General features: G+C 40.4%; 1 protein-coding gene across 2 annotated transcripts in view; it reads left to right on the top strand.

Moving 5' to 3' along the window:
• Nucleotides 1–3059: 3059 nt before the first annotated feature.
• Nucleotides 3060–21265, top strand: part of LOC124798216 (GPI ethanolamine phosphate transferase 2) — a 102229-nt gene continuing 84023 nt past the window's right edge. For both annotated transcript variants that reach the window (XM_047261521.1, XM_047261523.1), the window contains exons 1-2: nt 3060–3398; nt 3596–3794. In XM_047261521.1, coding sequence (XP_047117477.1) covers nt 3226–3398; nt 3596–3794 — 372 coding nt within the window. In that variant the 5' untranslated portion in view covers nt 3060–3225. The remainder of the gene's footprint in view (nt 3399–3595; nt 3795–21265) is intronic.

Below are 21265 nucleotides of genomic sequence, written 5' to 3'. Positions count from 1 at the left end.
AGCAATGAACTGTACAAAATTTTTGTAAACAGCACTGTCCTGATATATTGATTTTCTGTGCTCATCTCTATGATAGTCATCCCTCATCCTTGATTGATAATGGTCGATCTCACTATTCAAAAGTGAAACTTGATGGTTTTTAATGACACATATGCTTTCAAATATAAATATAGATGGTAAAGTCACGATTTTTAATTCCTTAAAGATACCTCTACATGGTGCACTGTAAGCAACATCACTTATTAATCTTAAAGCTTTCTTTTAGAGCTTAAAAGAGTGCTCTGCAAAAGCAGTATTTCCCCAGATCACTATTCCATATTTTAGTAGACTATGCATTTAAGCGTAATAAGCACTTAACACTGTTTTGGTATTGCAGCAATCTTAATGCACTCTTAATATGTAACAGTACTTGCTTAATTTTTTGTTAAGCATTTCCACTTGTTTTTCCCATCTTAGATTCTCATCCACGCATAATCCTAATAATTTTATGTGATTCTTTTACTGAATTTGGCTATTCGATAATGTGAATTTTACATTGGTCCTACTTTTTTTCCTTATACGGTTGAAGTTCATTCATACAGTTTTCTTGTCATAATAAAGTAGACAGTTATCTTCAAACTATTTTTCTGCCATTTCTGCTGTTTTGTCGATTTTTTGCTGCATCTCATAATCATTCTTCCGTGTTATAATGAAGCTGGTATCAGCTGTTGAAAACTGATGAGGTAGGTTATTAATAAAAATCAAGAATAACAATGGTTCTAATACCGAGCCCTGGGGCACCACATAATTAACTTTTTTATATTCAGAATGGCACACATTTCCATCCTGAACAATTTGTACTCTTTGTTTCTGTTCAGTTATATGGCTTGAAACACTCGCAGGAAATACCACAGACATCATAATTATACAGTTTTAACTGCAGTAGATTATGATTTATAAGTTTGAATGCATTGGAAAGGTCCAAAAACAACCCACAGATCTGTTCCTTATCCACAATACCTTTCTAAACAATTATTTTCGAAAATACAGATAGTAATGTTAGAGGTCTGAAGTTTTTAATGTCAAACTTGTCACCACTTTTGTAAGCTGGTATGACTGTTGACTGCGTAAGTTTACTTGGAAACACACCAGCTTCAAAGGAGTCATTGATTATGTCAACAAGTTGAGAGACACATTATTGGTACTATATCTAATAATTTTATCAGGGATACCATCAAATCCACAGGTCATTTTATTCTTTAGTTTGCTGACAGCCGATTGTACTTCTTTAGGTCTTACAGGATATAAATACATTGTCCTTTCATTTATTGGAGTTGTTACCTTTGTCTTTGGATTACATTTAGTGGTGATCAGGTTTTGGGTTACATTAATATAATGATCATTAAATATATTAGCTATTAGAAGTGGATCATCAAAAATTTCATTTTTGTGTTTTATAGTGATTTTATTACTTGCACTTTCATGTTTGCTTGTATGATTATTAATAACTTTCAACACAGATTTCATTTTGTTGTTACCCTTTCTGATATATGAATCATTACCTTATTTCAGCAATTATAGCTTCCCTGTGCTTTTTCCTACAACACTTGGAATATGGTTTCAAGATAGTATTTTGCTTTGCACACTTATGTAGCATTCTAAGACTTTCTAGTGAATCTTTGATTTCCATGAATTAGATTTTTTGTTTATTTTAATTCTCTTCAGAGGGAATGAAATATCATAGCAGTATTTATAATTTGACAAGGACTTGTTGAATTTTATATCTACAGAACTATTGCTTTCCACATCCCAGTTTACATTTTTTTTAACATTAAAGATCCTAATGCTGTCATCATTAATTAATCTTCCCTCAATATATCCCCTGTTGTCACTTTTCTCATGAGATTTATCTAAGGTCACTTTCACTGCTTGATGATCAGTGAAACCCGTATGCAATACCTCGGATTTAAAGCCACATTTTGATTTGTCAATGAATATTTGGTCTGTAGTGCTTTCATTTTTGCTTGTGTATCTGGTGGTGTCTTCTACACACATGTCCATATTGTATGTTTTTAGTAGATTAACAAGTTTTTTCCTTTTTTACAGTTATCCATGAAATTAATATGGAAATCCCCAAGCACAATTATGTATTTTGACTGTCTGTTTAGATAGTTCAGAAGATTTTCCAAATTTTCAGAGAATAATTAAAAATTGCCAGATGGGGACTTATATATACATGCAATTATAATCTTACTATCTGTTAGTTTACATGAACAATATTCAAGATCTTTTTCAATACAGCAGACATTTTAAACCCTAATTTCGTTTGATTTAATACTTTTTCTTACATATATACATGTTCCACCCCCTCTGTATGTTTCCCTACAAAAGCTGCTGATCGACTGGAAGTCTGAAATCCCAACTGCAAATTTTTGTAATTCTTGTAACCAGTGTTCAGTTATACACATGATAGAAATGTACTATCGTTAACGATTCAAAAGGAGCTCTAGCTCATATAGCTTATTAGTTCAGCCCTGTACATTATTATAAGGAGAGTTAAAGAACTATTCAGTTGTATGAGAGGTATGTTTCTTGCTTGGCTACTTCCTTGAAGAGTAGGCTTTAGTGTTTTTGTTTCTGACGTGATTTTCAGCTCCTGGGGGTCCTGGATTTTTTCTTGGTTGTTTTCTTCTGCACTGGATTGGGCCATAAAAAATCGTTCGTATGTTGTTTGGATGCTAACTTCTGCCTGGTGCTTCGTGGTGATCTATTGTTTTTAACTGTCCACTCTGGTGCGGCTTCCTCCTCAGTCTTTTTACATGGTGATATTTTCTGTACTAGTTCCCTGCCATTTGTTCGTTCCACCGGTGGCATATTTACTGTTAATTTTTTGGTTTCGTCTTCCGTTAGTTTCCCATATTGTAAGCATACAGTTCCGTTGAGTGACGAATCTGCCTGTTGCAAGCAGTTAACAGAGATCAGTGACGGTACAGTGTGCTGAATCATGGCTGAATAATGGTTGACTGTGTTGACAGAGCTGGTTGTTGCGCTGCGTTGGTAGTCGATAATTCACGTCAATCGATACCATCGTCTCAAACGACAAATTTTGTAATCTTTATCTAATCAACACAACGGCGTGGTCGGCTTTGAAGCATGTCACTGTCACGCATTCCCCTGTGTTAGGAAAAGATAGTGTGTAGGGGTGGTTACGAATGCAGGGATTTCTTATGACCGTGTAGTGTACAAATGAGTTTTGTTGTTGGTAACGACGTTAGAAATATGCAATGTGGTTCTCTCTGTTATCTTCTAATAGTGGTGTGTTTCATGGCATTGTTTATGTTTGGTTTTTTCCCGACGTCATACTTGCAGTCCCGTAAGGCAACAAAAGATGATATTCCTTATTTTGTCGGCAATACTAGGTGCGTAACTATAGAACAGCTTTAATGAATATTGTGTGATCGTTAGTGTCTTGAAATTCGAGGCTATAGATTCGTAAATATTACATATTAAAGGCATCGAAAAATTTCCTATCTCATAGATCTGAATGTTATTAGAATCTAATAACTATATAACAAAAAATGTGCCGCATTATTCAGAGACTGCGTTTGTGTTGTAGGGTGAATGCAAGTGCTTTATACAAACCGCTTGTAAAAAAATTGATAATAATCATAATAGATGCCTTAAGAGTGGACTTTGTTGAAGGGGAAACTGGGCTGAGAAACATGCCTTACACTGCATCTTTGATTAAAGAAAGTGCGGCATGCCAGTACGTAGGAAGAGTTAGCCCACCCACAGTAACAATGCCAAGGATTAAGGTATGTTGATTAAAAGTAGAGGCACAAGTATTTGTGAATCTGTTGACTTCCAAAAGTATTCCATCTATTTTACCATAATCAAACCAACATATACCAATGAACAGAGACTTTTAGATATGGAATGAAGTCCGGGCTAAAGGAAGTATATGTTTGTACATATTTTCATCTCTCTGATCACTTTGAAAGGACATGACATGTTATGTATGTCTACAATCCTAAATAAATTAATTCATTTGTCCATAGATCATAAATAAATTATATATTAGTGTTATCAAGAAAGTAATTACATACTTGACGTAAGGAGCCTAAAGATAAAGAGGAGGTTAAATATATAGAGAGATGTTTATTGTATTGTCATGTATTTTCTACTCGATTACTTATTATTGGTGTATTGCAGTTGCGTACTGGTGTTCTTTGATCAGTGACTTTTAGCCATTTGTGATAACCGGCTGACAGTCTGTCAGTCATGGAGTAGGAGTCTAACAACGAGGGATATGAGGTACCAAGGGGAAAATGGGTGGCAATGAGGTCAGAGCTGTAGGGATGGTGTTACATATGTGATGTAGTTGTAAAATGTAAGTGACTACTGTAATGACTCACAAGAACAGCCTTGGCAAATATATTATTTTCCACAGATCATGTCTCAATTTTGTCATGTTACAATTCGGTTCTCTTCACAATGACACTTAGCAGTATTAATATTGTTAGCATTGTGTACATAGGCTTCTTTAGTACTGAGCTTCCTAAAGTTCATGTTATTTTGGTCTCTACCTGATAGCTGGCAGTTGGTTTTATGCGTTGAGTGCCACATTCATGGCTCATCTCCATTTGTGATACAACTCAAAAATTGCCAATACCTTCAACATTTTTTTTTGCATAAGCCAAATTTATCATCCCTCTGCCTTAATTTTTTTTTTAATGTAACTAATATGTGTAGCCAACTAACATTTTGTGATACCTGAAACTGACAGCCTCAGTTTTGTCCAGAATTGTATAAAATTAAATGTCTTTATGACTATTGTAAGTGACACAGAATAACAATACAATACTCACTACAATGATCACAATTTCAGAATAGGTGAACAGTGGACTGTTCACTATTTCTCAAGAAGTTTCAAGTGTAATATGGAACATAAGAGGAGCTGAATATGAGTAAAAGTTTTTCTTTATAATAGTATAACTGATGCCAAAGTAATGTCTACTGCTGAAATTTCCCCAATAGTATCACAACAGACAGTGACATTTGCATGTATTGATTCTGAAATGTCACCTACATGTATGTCACATGTCTAGATAGTTATCTGCTCTTGCACTGTTATTGCTCTTCTCAAGTTTCAAGACAGTCTGTGAGCCATAATCTTTTCATTAAGAGTCCTACCACACTGGGATGCCACAGCAGGTCTGATGGCAGAGATGCCAGACCGAATACCATGGAGCCTGTCGCAGCAGGTAGCTAACTGAGTGTGGCGTCTCTGCCAGCAGAACGGCAGCCATAAGGGTCTATTGGCAGCCCTGTTGGTGCTGCCAGTTGAAGACGACGTCTTATGGCTGCTCCCACACCAGGAGGTCAGCAGACCTGCCAAGCGCTACCTGCGACTTAGTTTTTTCCACCCATGTGAGCACTATGGATAGATTTGACACCAAGTATTTTATCTGCAAGATTCAGGTGGGAACAACAATTTGGGACACACTATCTCTGAGCTATTCAAACCACAACCTGGGGGGGGAAAGGTTTTGGGTAATTATAAGCGCAATGAATGATGCCCAACTCAAAGAATAAGCCCCTCCACTTTACAATCACATTGAAACTACTTAGATCAGCACACTTACTGGACTCGGATCTGTTGCAAATCATGGAAATTATCAATCTGCAGTTTCCTCAGTCTGTTCCTGATGCTACACTCCAATCACAAGAACTTTACATCACAGACAGCACATTTTACTATCCAGGATATGGGTTTTCCTCAAAGCTTCTGGACTGAAACAGCACAGCTGTGTCCTGCTGCAGTAAGTGACGCTAATGGTCCGATACATCAGACATGGTAGAATTATTTTAAGATGTAAGAGTTATAAACAAAAGGGGCAGTTTTCCTACTTTTTGTGTAAACCGTTTGTAAATTGAATTTCGATTTATAATAATACACTTTTCAAATAAAAACTAAAACATCACTCCTATGTGTACTATAAATTTACATCTAGAGCTGTAAACGTCACTGCAGTTTACAGATATTAGCTACAAAGGAGACAGGTGGAAACACTTTTTTCTGGCAAGCTTCTTTCCTGAAAATGGTGTCCTTTTTTGTCATTTCATCTCGGGAACCCCCACCAACTTGAAATTCTCACAAAACTGATGAACTGTAGCACTGTAATTTCTTAAGTCATTATACAGTGCGTGAAATAACCCATTTGTCACGGTCAGCAGTGAAGTGATGTACCTGGAACTCCTTCTTCTGCATTCTCTTCTTATTTTGAACTAGCACAGGTAATTACTACCTTTCTACAACACAGGAGATCAATAGTGCATATTTCATCAATGCAATTCCTTGTGGCCCCTATGCAGTCCGCATTTGAACTTGTCCCTCTGAATAATGGCGGACATTTTCTTCATATCCAGGATTCCTCAGAATAATATTCCTTAGTTTAGTGATGCACACTGTACCCACTGAACCAGGTGTTTCTGCCAGATACATTTGCAACTCAGAAAACAAATCTACACCCGCATCTTTCAGTGATAGAAATGTGGACCCTTAAATTTAGTTTTCTGTAGTGTATTCCAAGGCACATTAGCCAACACTAAATCATCAGACAAGTCTGGAGTAAAGCTGCCCACTGCACTGCTTGTCATAGATGAAATTGATGGTTGAATCTGTTGTTTGTTCTCTCTAGTGACACTGTGTAAGAATCTTTGTGTTGAAGGAAAAATGGCTTTTTATTGTGACTTACCTAAAATTAAAACAAACAAACAAAGACTAAGAAGATGGTAGTAACAAAAAAAATAAGAATGTGATAATGTAAAATGTAAACTGTAATTGAATCGAATATCCATGTCGGTAAACTAATTTTAAATTCCAATTTGAAAATCCAAGGAAAGAAGGCAAGCAGGAAGATTAGCAGATGATGGAAATGGTATAAAAGAACTTCTGTTTACTTACTTTTTTAGAGGCTTTGTAAAAAATGATGCTGCCATCAGTCATGAAATTGGAGTCTTCAGCAGTCCATAGCCAGAAAAGAGCAGATTGATGATTTCTGTTTAGGCATGACAGTTTCATTTAGAGCACACTACTCAGTGCGAGCCAACCCACCATGCAACTTTACTGCGTAACTACAAAAATAGATTGATTCAAGTGTCACCGATTTGTTCCTTTAGTACGCCTCCCTATTGTTGGATGGCACTTAAGTAAGGGCTGGCTGGGTTTGTTCCAATGTGGTGGCGTGTGGAAATGTCAAAATGAATGCACAGTGTTGGTTTCAATGCAGCCTGTATTTCTTATACCTTCCAAACTACTAAAATATTGGTCTCTGGTGTCACTTATAGAGCAGCATGCTGACACATTATCATGTTATAAAGATAAGTGACAGTGTGGTATACATATTCTTGATTTCAGTGCAGTGTATAAATTTATTATGTCTCTTCTTAAAGTGTGAGAGTCGATATTGTTGATTTTCCTTAGTATTAATTTTCTGTGATAGTGTTGTTTGGCCCTTTTAAGGCCTTTTTAGGTTCTCTAAGGTTAAAACCTACAAATCTGGGCTCTGGAGATGAGCATCGATGAAAAGTGCATACCAAAATTAGCTCTTTATTGTACCACCTCAGGAAGGTGCACTATGGGATATTTTTTTAAAAAAAGTATTGAGGTTATGTATGTAGAACCTGTTACTGGTTGTTAATGACAGATTGTGTAAATACATCTTACACAATATGACAATGGTAGTACACTCCTGGAAATTGAAATAAGAACACCGTGAATTCATTGTCCCAGGAAGGGGAAACTTTATTGACACATTCCTGGGGTCAGATACATCACATGATCACACTGACAGAACCACAGGCACATAGACACAGGCAACAGAGCATGCACAATGTCGGCACTAGTACAGTGTATATCCACCTTTCGCAGCAATGCAGGCTGCTATCCTCCCATGGAGACGATTGTAGAGATGCTGGATGTAGTCCTGTGGAACGGCTTGGCATGCCATTTCCACCTGGCGCCTCAGTTGGACCAGCGTTCGTGCTGGACGTGCAGACCGCGTGAGACGACGCTTCATCCAGTCCCAAACATGCTCAATGAGGGACAGATTCGGAGATCTTGCTGGCCAGGGTAGTTGACTTACACCTTCTAGAGCACGTTGGGTGGCACGGGATACATGCGGACGTGCATTGTCCTGTTGGAACAGCAAGTTCCCTTGCCGGTCTAGGAATGGTAGAACGATGGGTTCGATGACGGTTTGGATGTACCGTGCACTATTCAGTGTCCCCTCGACGATCACCAGTGGTGTACGGCCAGTGTAGGAGATCGCTCCCCACACCATGATGCCGGGTGTTGGCCCTGTGTGCCTTGGTCGTATGCAGTCCTGATTGTGGCGCTCACGTGCACGGCGCCAAACACGCATACGACCATCATTGGCACCAAGGCAGAAGCGACTCTCATCGCTGAAGACGACACGTCTCCATTCGTCCCTCCATTCACGCCTGTCGCGACACCACTGGAGGCGGGCTGCACGATGTTGGGGCGTGAGCGGAAGACGGCCTAACGGTGTGCGGGACCGTAGCCCAGCTTCATGGAGACGGTTGCGAATGGTCCTCGCCGATACCCCAGGAGCAACAGTGTCCCTAATTTGCTGGGAAGTGGCGGTGCGGTCCCCTACGGCACTGCATAGGATCCTACGGTCTTGGCGTGCATCCGTGCGTCGCTGCGGTCCGGTCCCAGGTCGACGGGCACGTGCACCTTCCGCCGACCACTGGCGACAACATCGATGTACTGTGGAGACCTCACGCCCCACGTGTTGAGCAATTCGGCGGTACGTCCACCCGGCCTCCCGCATGCCCACTATACGCCCTCGCTCAAAGTCCGTCAACTGCACATACGGTTCACGTCCATGCTGTCGCGGCATGCTACCAGTGTTAAAGACTGCGATGGAGCTCCGTATGCCACGGCAAACTGGCTGACACTGACTGCGGCGGTGCACAAATGCTGCGCAGCTAGCGCCATTCGACGGCCAACACCGCGGTTCCTGGTGTGTCCGCTGTGCCGTGCGTGTGATCATTGCTTGTACAGCCCTCTCGCAGTGTCCGGAGCAATTATGGTGGGTCTGACACACCGGTGTCAATGTGTTCTTTTTTCCATTTCCTGGAGTGTATATTTAAGAATTTATGGCCCTTTTCCGGCTAATGAAATAATAATAGTAGTAATAATAATAATAATAATAATAATATGATGATGATGATTATAGCAGGTAAGTGTCCTGTAAACACAGTAAAACTTGGCACTTTTGTGGGAGTGAAGGAATCTGTGAAAATTTGATGAGTTCAGTTTTCTGTGAATCCACCTGTGGCCATTTTTAGCTACTAAATAATACCTAAATAATACAATATGCTGTAACATTGTAGTAAGCACTGTGAAACGCAGTGTTGATTCCAGTGTGCTGCCTGCCACACAAGAAAGAGGTGGGGCTTGCTACCATCACCCCCCCCCCCACCCCCCTTCCCCCACCCCCTCCACACACACACACACACACACACACACACACACACACAGCAGCCAGTAGGCTAGGCACTGATAATGTGTTTATGCTTCCAGCATCCCCACAAAAGAGGCCAAATTCTATTGTGCATATATTGTGTGTGTGTGTGTGTGTGTAATAAAGTCCCCAAATTAATTGTAATAATTTTAAATTACATGTATCAAAGGTTCTGCACTCACCTACCTAAAATTTAAGTCGTAGCACCCTATTTACTAACTGTATGGAAATTCTGTTTTTTTTTTTAAATTTTTTTTATTTTCATTTTTTTAATTTTTTTAATGCTTATTGTTAAACTAGAATAGGTCTGATGAGTGAACCTGTGAAGTGTAGAATAATTCAGGAGCTGCCCATTTTCAGTCTCTTGTATCTGTCAATCCTAAGGGCCCGGGTTTGATTCCCGGCTGGGTCGTAAATTTTCTCCGCTCAAGGACTGGGTGTTGTGTTGTCCTAATCATCATCATTTCATCCCCATCGACGCTCAAGTCGCCGAAGTGGCGTCAAATCGAAAGACTTGCACCAGGCGAGCGGTCTACCCGACGGGAGGCCCTTGTCACACGACATTTCATTTCATCTATCATAACTGCTATTGCATGGACATGTCTACCAGTGCTAGTACTAACATCTGTGCTATTACTAGCATTTGGAAATGCCTATATTTTAAGGTCTGCTTCAGACAAGAATGTGTGTACAAAGGATGAACTGTCAGGGTAGATTTGTATTTACCATCTAACGACCCTTGCAAATGTTTGTCCCACTGTGTCTATACCATTTCACCTGAAAGTTCAAGTTCAAATCTGCCCTCTTTTGAACTGATGCTAAACTGTAACCAAAGAGGAAAGCAAAATATGTAAATAAGTATTGCATTGCAACTCACCGATTAAAAGGGTTGCTGTCTCCTATTTTATGATTAGTGATTATTTTTTATTTGCGTATTATATTTCATCATAGCTTTTCCATCATGCAAGAGAAATGTGTAAGAATGTCGACATTGCGAGCTTGCTGTTTAAATGGAGAAGAGCAGGCCAAGGGTCGACAGAAGCGTCCGATCCCACGCTTCGGCTTTGACCCGTGACGTAAGGGTGTTGTGTGTGACGTCATGACGGCGCGGAGTTTGGTTTGAATGTGGCTGTCTCCAGTTCTGTTTTATCTTATTTTATTTACTTTTCTGATCTGTTCGTTCTATCTCGTGAGATTTTTTTTTTAAATTTAAAAACGCTTATTACTTATTTTAATTATCTGTTTCCTCCAATTTATGTTTTAGTTTATTATATTTATCTTTCTGATCTGTTTGTTCTATCCCGTGAGATTTTTTTTAAAAAAAGACAAAAAACACTAATCAGCTACTGAAGCATCTTCTATGGGTTGCAGGGGTTACGACCCCTGGGGAGGTGGGTGGGTATTCATGCATGGCTGTCTTCACTTACACGTTGTAGCTACGCAAGGCGTCTAAATTTGTTTATATTTAGTTTAGTTTGCCTCCCCCCCCCCCCCCCCCACCCAAAACACCCCATTTCCCGCACTTGTCCCGTTAGTGTCATTAGGCTTCTTGTGAAAAGTGTGTGTGTGTGTGTGTGTACTATTGTTTCCGCCATATTTGTGATGTCATGAGTCAAAGCAGACGGGTGGGATCAGGCGCTTCCGTATTTCCCAGGCCAAGATAGCTGAGTGGTCAGCATATCTGACTACCACGCCCAGAACCCATGTGCAATTCCTGGCATCACCAGGGATTATTTCTGGGTGTGGGTACTGGAATAGTGTCCTTTCAACGTCATGATGTCAATTGAGGAGCTACTTGAATGGGAAGTTGTGGCTCCAAAGTCTGGAAAGCCATCAATGGCTTGGAGAGCTGTGTGATGTCACACCTTACTGTATTCAAATGAGGTCTTTGTTGAAACATCACAGATATGTTAATTAATTGTTGCATTCACAGAGCATGCTGTAAAGAATAATAATAACACTTTCTGCCAGCAGGCAAAAATATTATACTATAAGCAGTTGGAATGTGAAATTTTTCCCGTTCTGATGTCAGTATACTGTTTGTTGCTTAGTGACGTGTTTTGATTTCTTTTGTGAAGTGATTGTTGGTGCAAAGGGCTAAGAATGTTGAAGTTTTCCATGTGGCACACAATGACTATTGATGAGAAAGACTGTGCACTGGCGGTAATGTTGCTTTATCAGATTGGCAGTAGTAGCAGTGCTGTATTGCAGGAACGTTGCCAACAGGCACAGCTATGAAGACCCCCATGTCAATAAATGGGCTAAAAAATATGACCTATAAATGTGGAAAAACAGGTGAATTAGGTGGTGGGGCACAGATGTGGATAAAGTTGCTGTAACTATAGCTGAACATGCAGCACACACCTGAAATTCTGCAACCAGTGCTCGAGCTGTGTCATGGGAATTCTCTTCACCCTTCTCAGGAGTTCAAAAGATTTTGCAGTGCATTTTACACTGGTATCTCTATAAGATTCAGAATATGCACCAAATGAAACTCCAAGATAGGCTGCAGTGGCATGACTTTGCCCTTCGCTCTTTTTTACGCATGGAAATGAATGGCACATTTTACTCTGCACAGTGCTGTGAATGCGCAGGACTGTCACGTATTGGGTTTTGCTCTGCCATATGCTGTGCAGCAACATCCATTGCAACCAGTTAACATGACTGTGTGGTGTGGTTTCACAAGCTCCTTCATTCGCGATCAGTTTTTCTTCGAGGAGATGACACCTCACTGGTCTGTTATGTGTACAGTGACATCTCACATTATAAGGCCCCTTTTGTGGAACATGTGGTTCCAGCTTTGTGAGAATGCAAGTGTGTCCACATGACTATTGTCGTGCAAGATTGGGTGGTAACATGTCACTTGCCATGTGAAAGATTTGCTTCAAGAAACCTTTGCTACCAACCACATCATCTCTAGGCAGTTTCAAGATGTGTGGTCTTCAAGATACTCTGACTGCAATCCTTGTGACTTATGGTTAAGGTTGTACCTGAAAGATCATGTCGCTCAGGGATGTATCTGGACTCTTCCTAATCTGAAGGATAATATATGATGACATATCACTCTGATTACAGCAGGTATGCAGCGAGCAACTGTCGGCCATACTATGTTATCGATGCAGCATAGCCTAATAAATATGCTAGAACCAGTGTTGTTATGGGTTTGATTGTTCCTTTCCTTTTTGTGTAGCCGCACCACATTCTTACTGCTTATTGCGTCATTTTTTCATCTAGTGGCAGATAGTGGAATTATTACTATTTTTTTCCCCACCATCCTGTGTTAACCTGACACAGTATTGAATAAAACAAGAAAAAATAACAATGTACATTAATTATGCTCTATCTTGGAAAACATTCAGAATAGGAAACAAGTCCATACAAAGGCTTTTTATTTATTTATTTATTTATTTTTTCAACTGATCATTCCTGTCATATCCCTGAATATTGACCATTCCTCTGTATGTACATATGTGGCAAAAATGTTTTTTTTTATGAGTAATAATTAAGTTTGCATTAGTATTAGAGGAGAAAACTTGTAAGGGCAGACAAAACTGGAGAAATCTGAAAGAAAAGAATGCTATGCAGAGATGTAGAGAATAATACATGGTAGGAATTAATATATGATGTCATCACCAGTCATAAGACTGGTGTCAGTAAAAAAAATGCTGCAGCAAAACACGAATGTAACCGGTACAAATACAATTATTATTGATATGCAAAAAGTAAAATTATTGGCATTTAGTTGAGCGGTTTACTTTTGCAATATTCTTTGAGAACTGTAATTGTTTTCCTATAGCTCCAAATTGTGCTACGTAATTTTATCAATTTGCTCATATAGAATGCACTAATATGGAACGTCTGGCATTACTTCACAAAGACTGGATTCTGAACCTAAAAACCAGTTGTCTGTTACAATTAGAAATGCCGAAGATGCAGCACAAAGCAAAGAATGCAGACTTACTAAAATACAGAAAGTAACTATCAGTCACAAAGGGTTGAAGTCAGTTTCACATCTGTAGCCATTGAAATATAACTGTTTCTCTGGAATATATTAGTCTGGTCTGTATATAAAGCAACAGTATGGGTCCAGCTCAAGAGGGTAAAACTCTATTTTTATCCCCAACTATCCACCTACAAACAGACCTGTAGTACAACAATGGGCACCTGCATGGCACCATCCAATGCCAACCTATTCTTGGGCCAACTAGAGGAATTATTCCTAACCACCCAGAATCTCAAACTCCTCACCTGGTTCAGATTCATTGACAACATTGTCCAAAATCTCAATCTTCTACCCCATTCACTTCTCTTGGTCCTCTACCCGTAGCCATCACGTCTGTAGTGGTAAACAACCCCTCTACATATGTGCCAAGGAACAGATTTCTCACGTGTTGTATCTCCAGTCACTTAACAACCTGGCAACAAAAGAACTTGTGACTCCAGCTGGGACTGGAGCAACTGCATCACATTCTCTGCAGGGTTTTGACTACATCTCATTGTATCCTAAAATGAGGAATATCCTCCCTACTATCCTTCCCACATCTTCCACTGGAGTATTCCATCACCCATCAAACTTTGCAATATTCTTGTCCATTCTTATTCCACCACTGCTCCCAACCTCTTGTTTCATGGTTCATATCCTTGCAATAGAACTAGATGCAAGACCTGGTCCATACATCATCTGATCACCAGTTACTCCAGTCCGGTTACAGGCATTCCTATCCCATCAAAGGCAGGTAGTCATGCAATCTACAAACTAAGCTGCAACCATTGTGCTGCTTTTTACGTGGTAATGACAATCAACGAGCTGCCTATCCTCATAAATGGCCACTGGCAAACTGTGGCCAAGAAACAGTTGGACCACCCAGTTGCTGAACATGCTGCCCAATACAATGTTCTTCACTTTAATGACCACAGCCTGTGCCATCTGGAGCCTTCCTACCAACACCAACTTTTCTGTGTTATGCGGGTGGGAACTATCCCTGCAATATATCTATGTTCCCAGTAACCCCCTGACAAACCTTGCTAGTCCACGTCCTTCACCTACCTATTCCTTCCGTGCTCTCATTCCAGCACTAAACAGCCTTCTATTCCACCAACACACCCATTATTCTTTTTTCTCCCGACTCCCGACCTTCCTCCATCCCAAACCTGCCATCCCTCCTCCTCCCCACCCACCCCCCTTATCTCCACAACCCATGCCAGATTGTTTCTCTCTTGATAAGCTGTTGCAGTTCACAGTCCTTACTCAGTGACCAGAGTCAGTGGGCATGTGCATGTGTAAATGAGTGCCTGTGCTTTCTTCTTTAGGAGGAGGTCTTTTGTCTGAAAGCTCATATGTATAGCAGTCTTTTGCCTGTCTGTGACTCAGTGTCTCCTATATATGACGAGTAAGAAAGTATCCTTTTCACAATATTGTCTGCCTTATAGATTTGATACAGGTGAACTCACAGCCATTACATTCATTAACCTAGGAGCAAGTTATGGAACAATCACAAGACATTATTCAGGGACCTAAGAGATGTCACTTTGAAGAGCAATAATTGCTGATGGAAGCATCAGAAAGGGCTCTCTTAGGATTATGTGCTGGCTCTGCAGTTGCATAATATTGTTAAGTGAATGATCAATATTATGAGAAGGAGAGTTGCTACTCACCATATAGCGGAGATGCTGAGTCGCAGATATACACAACAAAATGATTTTCACACTTGTAGCTTGCGGCCAATGGCCTTCGACAACAATACACACACATACGCGCGCACACACACACACACACACACACACACACACACACACACACACACACAAACACAGCTCACACACACGACTGCAGTCTCAGGTAACTGGTGTGGTTTCAGTTGCCTGAGACTGCAGTTGTGTGTGTGTGTGTGTGTGTGTGTGTGTTTGTGTTGTTAACAAAGGCTATTGGCCAAAAGCTTTAAGTGTGAAAATCTTTTTGTTATGCCTATCTGTGACTCAGCATCTCCACTGTATGGTGAGTAGCAACTTTCCTTCATAATATTGTTACATTCCAACCTGGATTTTCCATAAGTGAATGATCAGTCAGACATGAGATGAGATTTTTAATAGGTGACACAATAATTGTTGCCCAACGTCAAACAAGTGAGTAGATCAAAATTGAATTAAAAATCTCGCAAATTATTATGATATGAACACTTGGCACTAGACAAATCTGTGCTTACCACCAGAGAAACAAATAGAAAAGTAAATGTTAAACATGGAGGAGAGCTGCTGTCCCACTGTGACATCCCCAAATATCTGTTGACAGAGCCCAGTCATCTTCAAAGCTCACTGTAAGGTTTAAGTGTTAATTGCCTTGGAGTAACATCATCTGCAAACTGTTTAGGAGCATTTAGGTTCAGAAATGGTTCAAATGGCTCTGAGCACTATGGGACTTAACCTCTAGCGCCTAGAACCGCTCGGCCACTCCGGCCGGCGAGCATTTAGGGTATGTAGCTTATGGTCTAGCAGCATTTCCTCTATGCTTCTCTGAATTATAGTGTAGGAACACTGCTGATTGAGCAATCATTTTTACTGCTCGGAAAGAAATGGTGTATCGTCACAGTATGCCTGTGACCAACATCATTCGTCATGAAATAACACTTTGTGAGTGTAGCAACCTCACATTTCAGAAAAAAAATTGTTAAATTCCATAGAGCTATTTTAAAATATTTCATGACAGTAACTGACCAATAATAGCAGCAGTTGTTGTAACAATAATAGTGGGACAGCCTAATAAATAAATTTCAAATTGTGAACAATGGGTGGGGAACAGGGAAAGGGAAAGTGGGTCTGTAATATTTTGCAAGGGACCAGTGTGGAGTTACTGTAGAAAATTTTATAAAGCCACAGATAGCTGGCCATTCAACAGTCCTGAAAGTCGTAAAGTATCTTAACTTTATTTTAATAACAATTACTGTTCAAAGGAGGCACTGCGGACTTGTCAAAAATTGCGACGTTTACATATTGCAGAAGTGTACTGATAACTACCACAAATGGAATTGGCTTGCAAATTATTCAAAGCAAAAAGCTGAATCCTTCATTAAAAAAAGACCCTCATATTATACAATTCCAAAGAAATACAATGGCATATTTGGCAGAAGTAGAGATCAGTCAACTCCCACTGGCCGAGACTCCATGTGTGAAATTTCTGGGCATCCAACATGTTTACATGCAGTCATATTACTTTCACTCAGTACTCTCATATTGCATAATGTATTGGTGGGTGGGATACAGCTAAGGTCAAAAAAGTATATATTCTACAGACGGGAATAGGAAGAATATAAGGTAAAGTTGATTACCAAATATTTTACAGATGATTCTTAAACTTTCATTGTCACAGTACTAGAAGTAAAACTAATTTCCCTGCCTAGGATTCAGAATGGAGTTTTATATTTTGGTCAGTTAGTTTATAACAGAATGCTAATAGGCATCATCAGTAAATGGAATCCCAGAAATTGAAAGACAAAGTAAAAGATTAGCTATTAACTTCTTCTGTACAGACAGCTGATAATGTTCTGTGTAAAGTTACATAAGTGCTTTTTTTAAGCATTATACATTTACACTTCTTTTATAATTGTCAGTACAAGTACTGGGTTGTTATAATTAAACTGGCATTGTTCTGAGTGCTTCAATGTCACCTGTACACATCACAGGATGCTGAAACATTTTAGGTCTGTTCGTTAACCAGTGCGCTCATGGAGTGTGTTGAAGAAAATAATAGTTCCACATTCTGCCATGAGGTGAAAATATGGTGCTGGAAGCAATCAGACTGGTGTGGCACAAGAAAAGAGGAGGAACAATCAAACTCATGGTAATGGTGCTTGTGGCTTGTTTATTAGGATGTGGTAACAATTTCCATCATGTGTTCAGTAAGGGCTACTGACTCATCAACATGCTGCATCCATAACATTGCATGGTTGACAAGTGCTCGCTACATATCCTGTGCAATCAGAGTGGCATGTCATCATATGCTATCCTTCAGATTAGGAATAGTCCAGATACATCCCTGTTAGACATGATCTTTTAGATACCCCTCAACCACAATTCCCATGGATTTTGGTCAGGGAATCTGGAAAGCAACACTTGTTGAAATTGCCTTGAGATGATGTGGTTGTTGTGGAAGGTTTCTCGAAGCAAATCTTTTATGTAGCAAGTGACATGTAGTGTTGCCCCATCTTGCAGGAAAATAGTGGTGTGGACACAGTTGCATTTTTGCAAAGCTGGAATCGCATGTGCAAGGAGTTCCTGATAATGTGCAGAAATCACTGTATACCTAACAGGACCGTGAGGTGTCATCTCGTTGAAGAAAAATGGATCAAGAATGAAGGAGCTTGTGAAGTCACACCACAAGAGTCGCATAAGCTGAATGCGGAGTACATTCCAGTACAACATGTGACATGATTGAATCCAATATGTGACAGTTCTGTGCATTTAAGTCACCGTGCAGAGCAAGATGTGCTTTGCCCATCCAAAGAATATCCCTTGGCCACATGTCATCCATTTCCAGGCGTGACAAAAAAACAATGTAGGGCATTGTAACCTACATTGCGGCTTCATTTGGTGCATTCTGAATCTTGTAGGGATACCAGTGTAAAATGCACCACGAAATCTTTATAACTGCTGATCAGGGGGAAGAGAATTCCCATGACACAGCTCAAGCACTGGTTGCAGAATTTGAGGCATGTGATGCATGGTCGGTTGTAGCTACAGGAACTTCATCAACAACTGCTGTGGGAATGAGCCTGGTCATCTTGCTGCTGCACCACCTAATTCACCTGTTTCTTCGATTTTCTAGATCATATTCTTTAGCCCATTTATTGACATGGGGGCTCTTCGCAGCTGCCTCTGTTGATGCTATTTCCGTAACACAGCAGTGTTGTTGCAGGCGTTCTGATGAAACAACTTTACCACGAGTGTACCATCTTTCTTCCCAATAGCCATTAAATTTCATATGGGAAACTTCAACATTGTTTCCAGAATGAGATTTTCACTCTGCAGCGGAGTGTGCGCTGATATGAAACTTCCTGGCAGATTAAAACTGTGTGCCTGACCGAGACTCGAACTCGGGACCTTTGCCTTTCGCAGGCAAGTGCTCTACCATCTGAGCTACCGAAGCACAACCCACGCCCGGTCTCACAGCTTTACTTCTGCCAATATCTCGTCTCCTACCTTCCAAACGTTACATTTGAGGCTTTAATGAAATGAATTGGTTACACATGTATCATTCAAAGTATTTTCCATCGCTGACCACTACGTTCTCCCATCTTTTGGTAGTCTTCAAATCCCGCGTCAAAAAAATTGTTCACCTTTTGAAGCGATCCATGAATCAATCCAATTTGTGACTTCTTCATGAGATTAGAAGTGTTGGTCAGCCAGGCTGTGTGCCATTGATCTAAACAGGTGATGGTCAGAGGGAGCAATGTCTGGAGAATACGGCGGGTGGGATAGGATTTCCCATTTTAATATTTTCAAGTACTTTTTGACCTCTTTTGCAATGTGGGGTCGAGCGTTGTCATGCTTCAAAATCACTTTATCGTGCCTCTCGCTGTATTGTGGCTGTTTGTCTTTTAATGCTCTGCTAAAATGCATTAATTGCATTTGATAATGAGCACCTGTGATTGTTTCACTTGGTTTTAACACCTTATAGTATGTGATGCTGTGCTCGTCCCACCAAATGCTGAGCATGAACTTGGAGCCGTGAGTATTCGGTTTGGCCATCAACGTGGAAGCATGGCCGGGATATCCCCATGATTTTTTGCGTTTAGGGTTATCGTAATGAACCCATTTTTTGTCCCTGGTCACAGAAATCGCTTCTGTTTTTGCCTCTGTAGCAACTGTTCACAAACACACACATGCTTTAAAGCATCTCTTGGTTCCAGCTCACACAGAACCCAAGTTCCTTCTTTCTGAATCATGTCCATAGCCTCGAGACGTTTTGAATGGCTTGTTGTGTCACTCCCACTAATCGTGCCAGTGCTTCTTGAGTTTGACGTGAGTCTTCACTCAGCAATGTCTCCAATTTTGCATCTTCGAAAACATTCTCTCTCCCACCACTGTGCCAGTCTACGACATTAAAATTACCATTCTTGAAGTGTTGAAACCACTCATGACATTATCTTTCACTAATAGCGTCCTTACCATACGTACTTGAGAGCATTCAGTGAGACTCAGCCACTGTGTTCTTCGTATTGAAACAAAACATTAACACCTCCTGCAAATGACGAGACTTAGATTTGTAAACTAACATTTTCAATCAAGAACAACTTTATGATGCAGACACAAATCGACTAATGTTTGAATGAGGTTATGTTGACTGAGGTTAAAGCTGATTGCCTGACGTCTGCAATCTGTTTCTTTCGACCGCTACTTACTGTTGTCGCCACCTATCGGCAAACGGCAGAAGCAAAGTTATACACTGTGTAATAAACTGAAAATCAGTCCACCACATAAACACAAGCGCAGCGAACTTATTTTGTCTACTCTCATAAGAGAAAGGGATAGCAAAGGCTAGAGAGATATAGTCTGTCCGCAAAATGAAAAGCGACCAGCACTTGTGATTGGAGAAGTTGCCTTTTCCAGATGAACACTACAGCTGCTGTACAGGATGACTAAGAATTATCTTCTTCTCTAGGGTGCAGAGATTTACATAGATCCTGTGTGTGTGTGTGTGTGTGTGTGTGTGTGTGTGTGTGTGTGTGTGTGTGTGTGTGTGTTTTTCTTGTGTTAATATTGTTAGTAACTCATGCCTGTATTCCATATAGTGTTAGTGCACTTGTGGAGAAACACTCCCCAGGCATGTCTGTGCACTGCATCACCAATGATTCATAAGGCGTGCTGCAGAGGGGGTCTGTATAACTTTGTGAAACACTCTGTAGTTGCTTCTTGTGATGTAGTGGGGTGGATAGAGTGGAGAATCACTTGCTTGCTCGATATTCACTTTACAGACCAAGGAAAAAAGGAAGTGTCTGACCACAAACCGATGACCTACCTTCCATCACAATTCTACTCTCCACCCTTCCCCCCCTCCCCCCCCCCCCCCCCACCTTGGTACACCCCAAAACCAACTCTAGTGCACTTGGACACGGTACACACCTTTAATATTCACTTCACTTAACACTGAAAGTTAATTTTGTACCATTGAAACACAAGTTTTAATAATCTGCAGTTTTTCCATCTTCTATTATTGTAGTGTCCCATGTAGATTACACACCTAAGATCTAGGTGTGCAATTGTAAGGCATGCCAGAGAAGTTGGCAGATGCTAGAACCGTCAGGGGCTGCCACTCATGGATGCGCATGCAGCCTCTCCTTTGTGCACTTTACTGTCCAGCTGACATGTTCATTGTGTTCTGACCACAAGAACACACAGTCAGTGATGGACACAACACTTTATTATATCTACCAATAACTTGTACAGGAAGTCATTTGTCATGGAATGGCTACACTACTAGTATGGCAATTGTAGTCAAAATGTCAACATGTAACTGGGGCAACGCTGGCTGGGCCCAACTCTATAAGCTGTTGGCCTACCAATGCATTGCACAGAGGAGAGACTGTGCAAATATCCATGAGTAGCGGACCCTGACGGTTCTAGTGTCTTCTGACTTCTATGGTGATCCTTACCATTGCATGCCTGGATCTCAGGTGTGGAATCTTAGCAGGTCACTACAATTCGTCATAGGAAAAAAATAAATGAATAAGTTAAAAATG

The sequence above is a fragment of the Schistocerca piceifrons genome, chromosome 5 (assembly GCF_021461385.2).
Source record: "Schistocerca piceifrons isolate TAMUIC-IGC-003096 chromosome 5, iqSchPice1.1, whole genome shotgun sequence".
Taxonomy (NCBI): Eukaryota; Metazoa; Arthropoda; class Insecta; order Orthoptera; family Acrididae; genus Schistocerca; species Schistocerca piceifrons.
The sequence above is the reverse complement of the archived record's forward strand: the minus strand, read 5'-3'. Positions and strand labels throughout refer to the sequence as shown.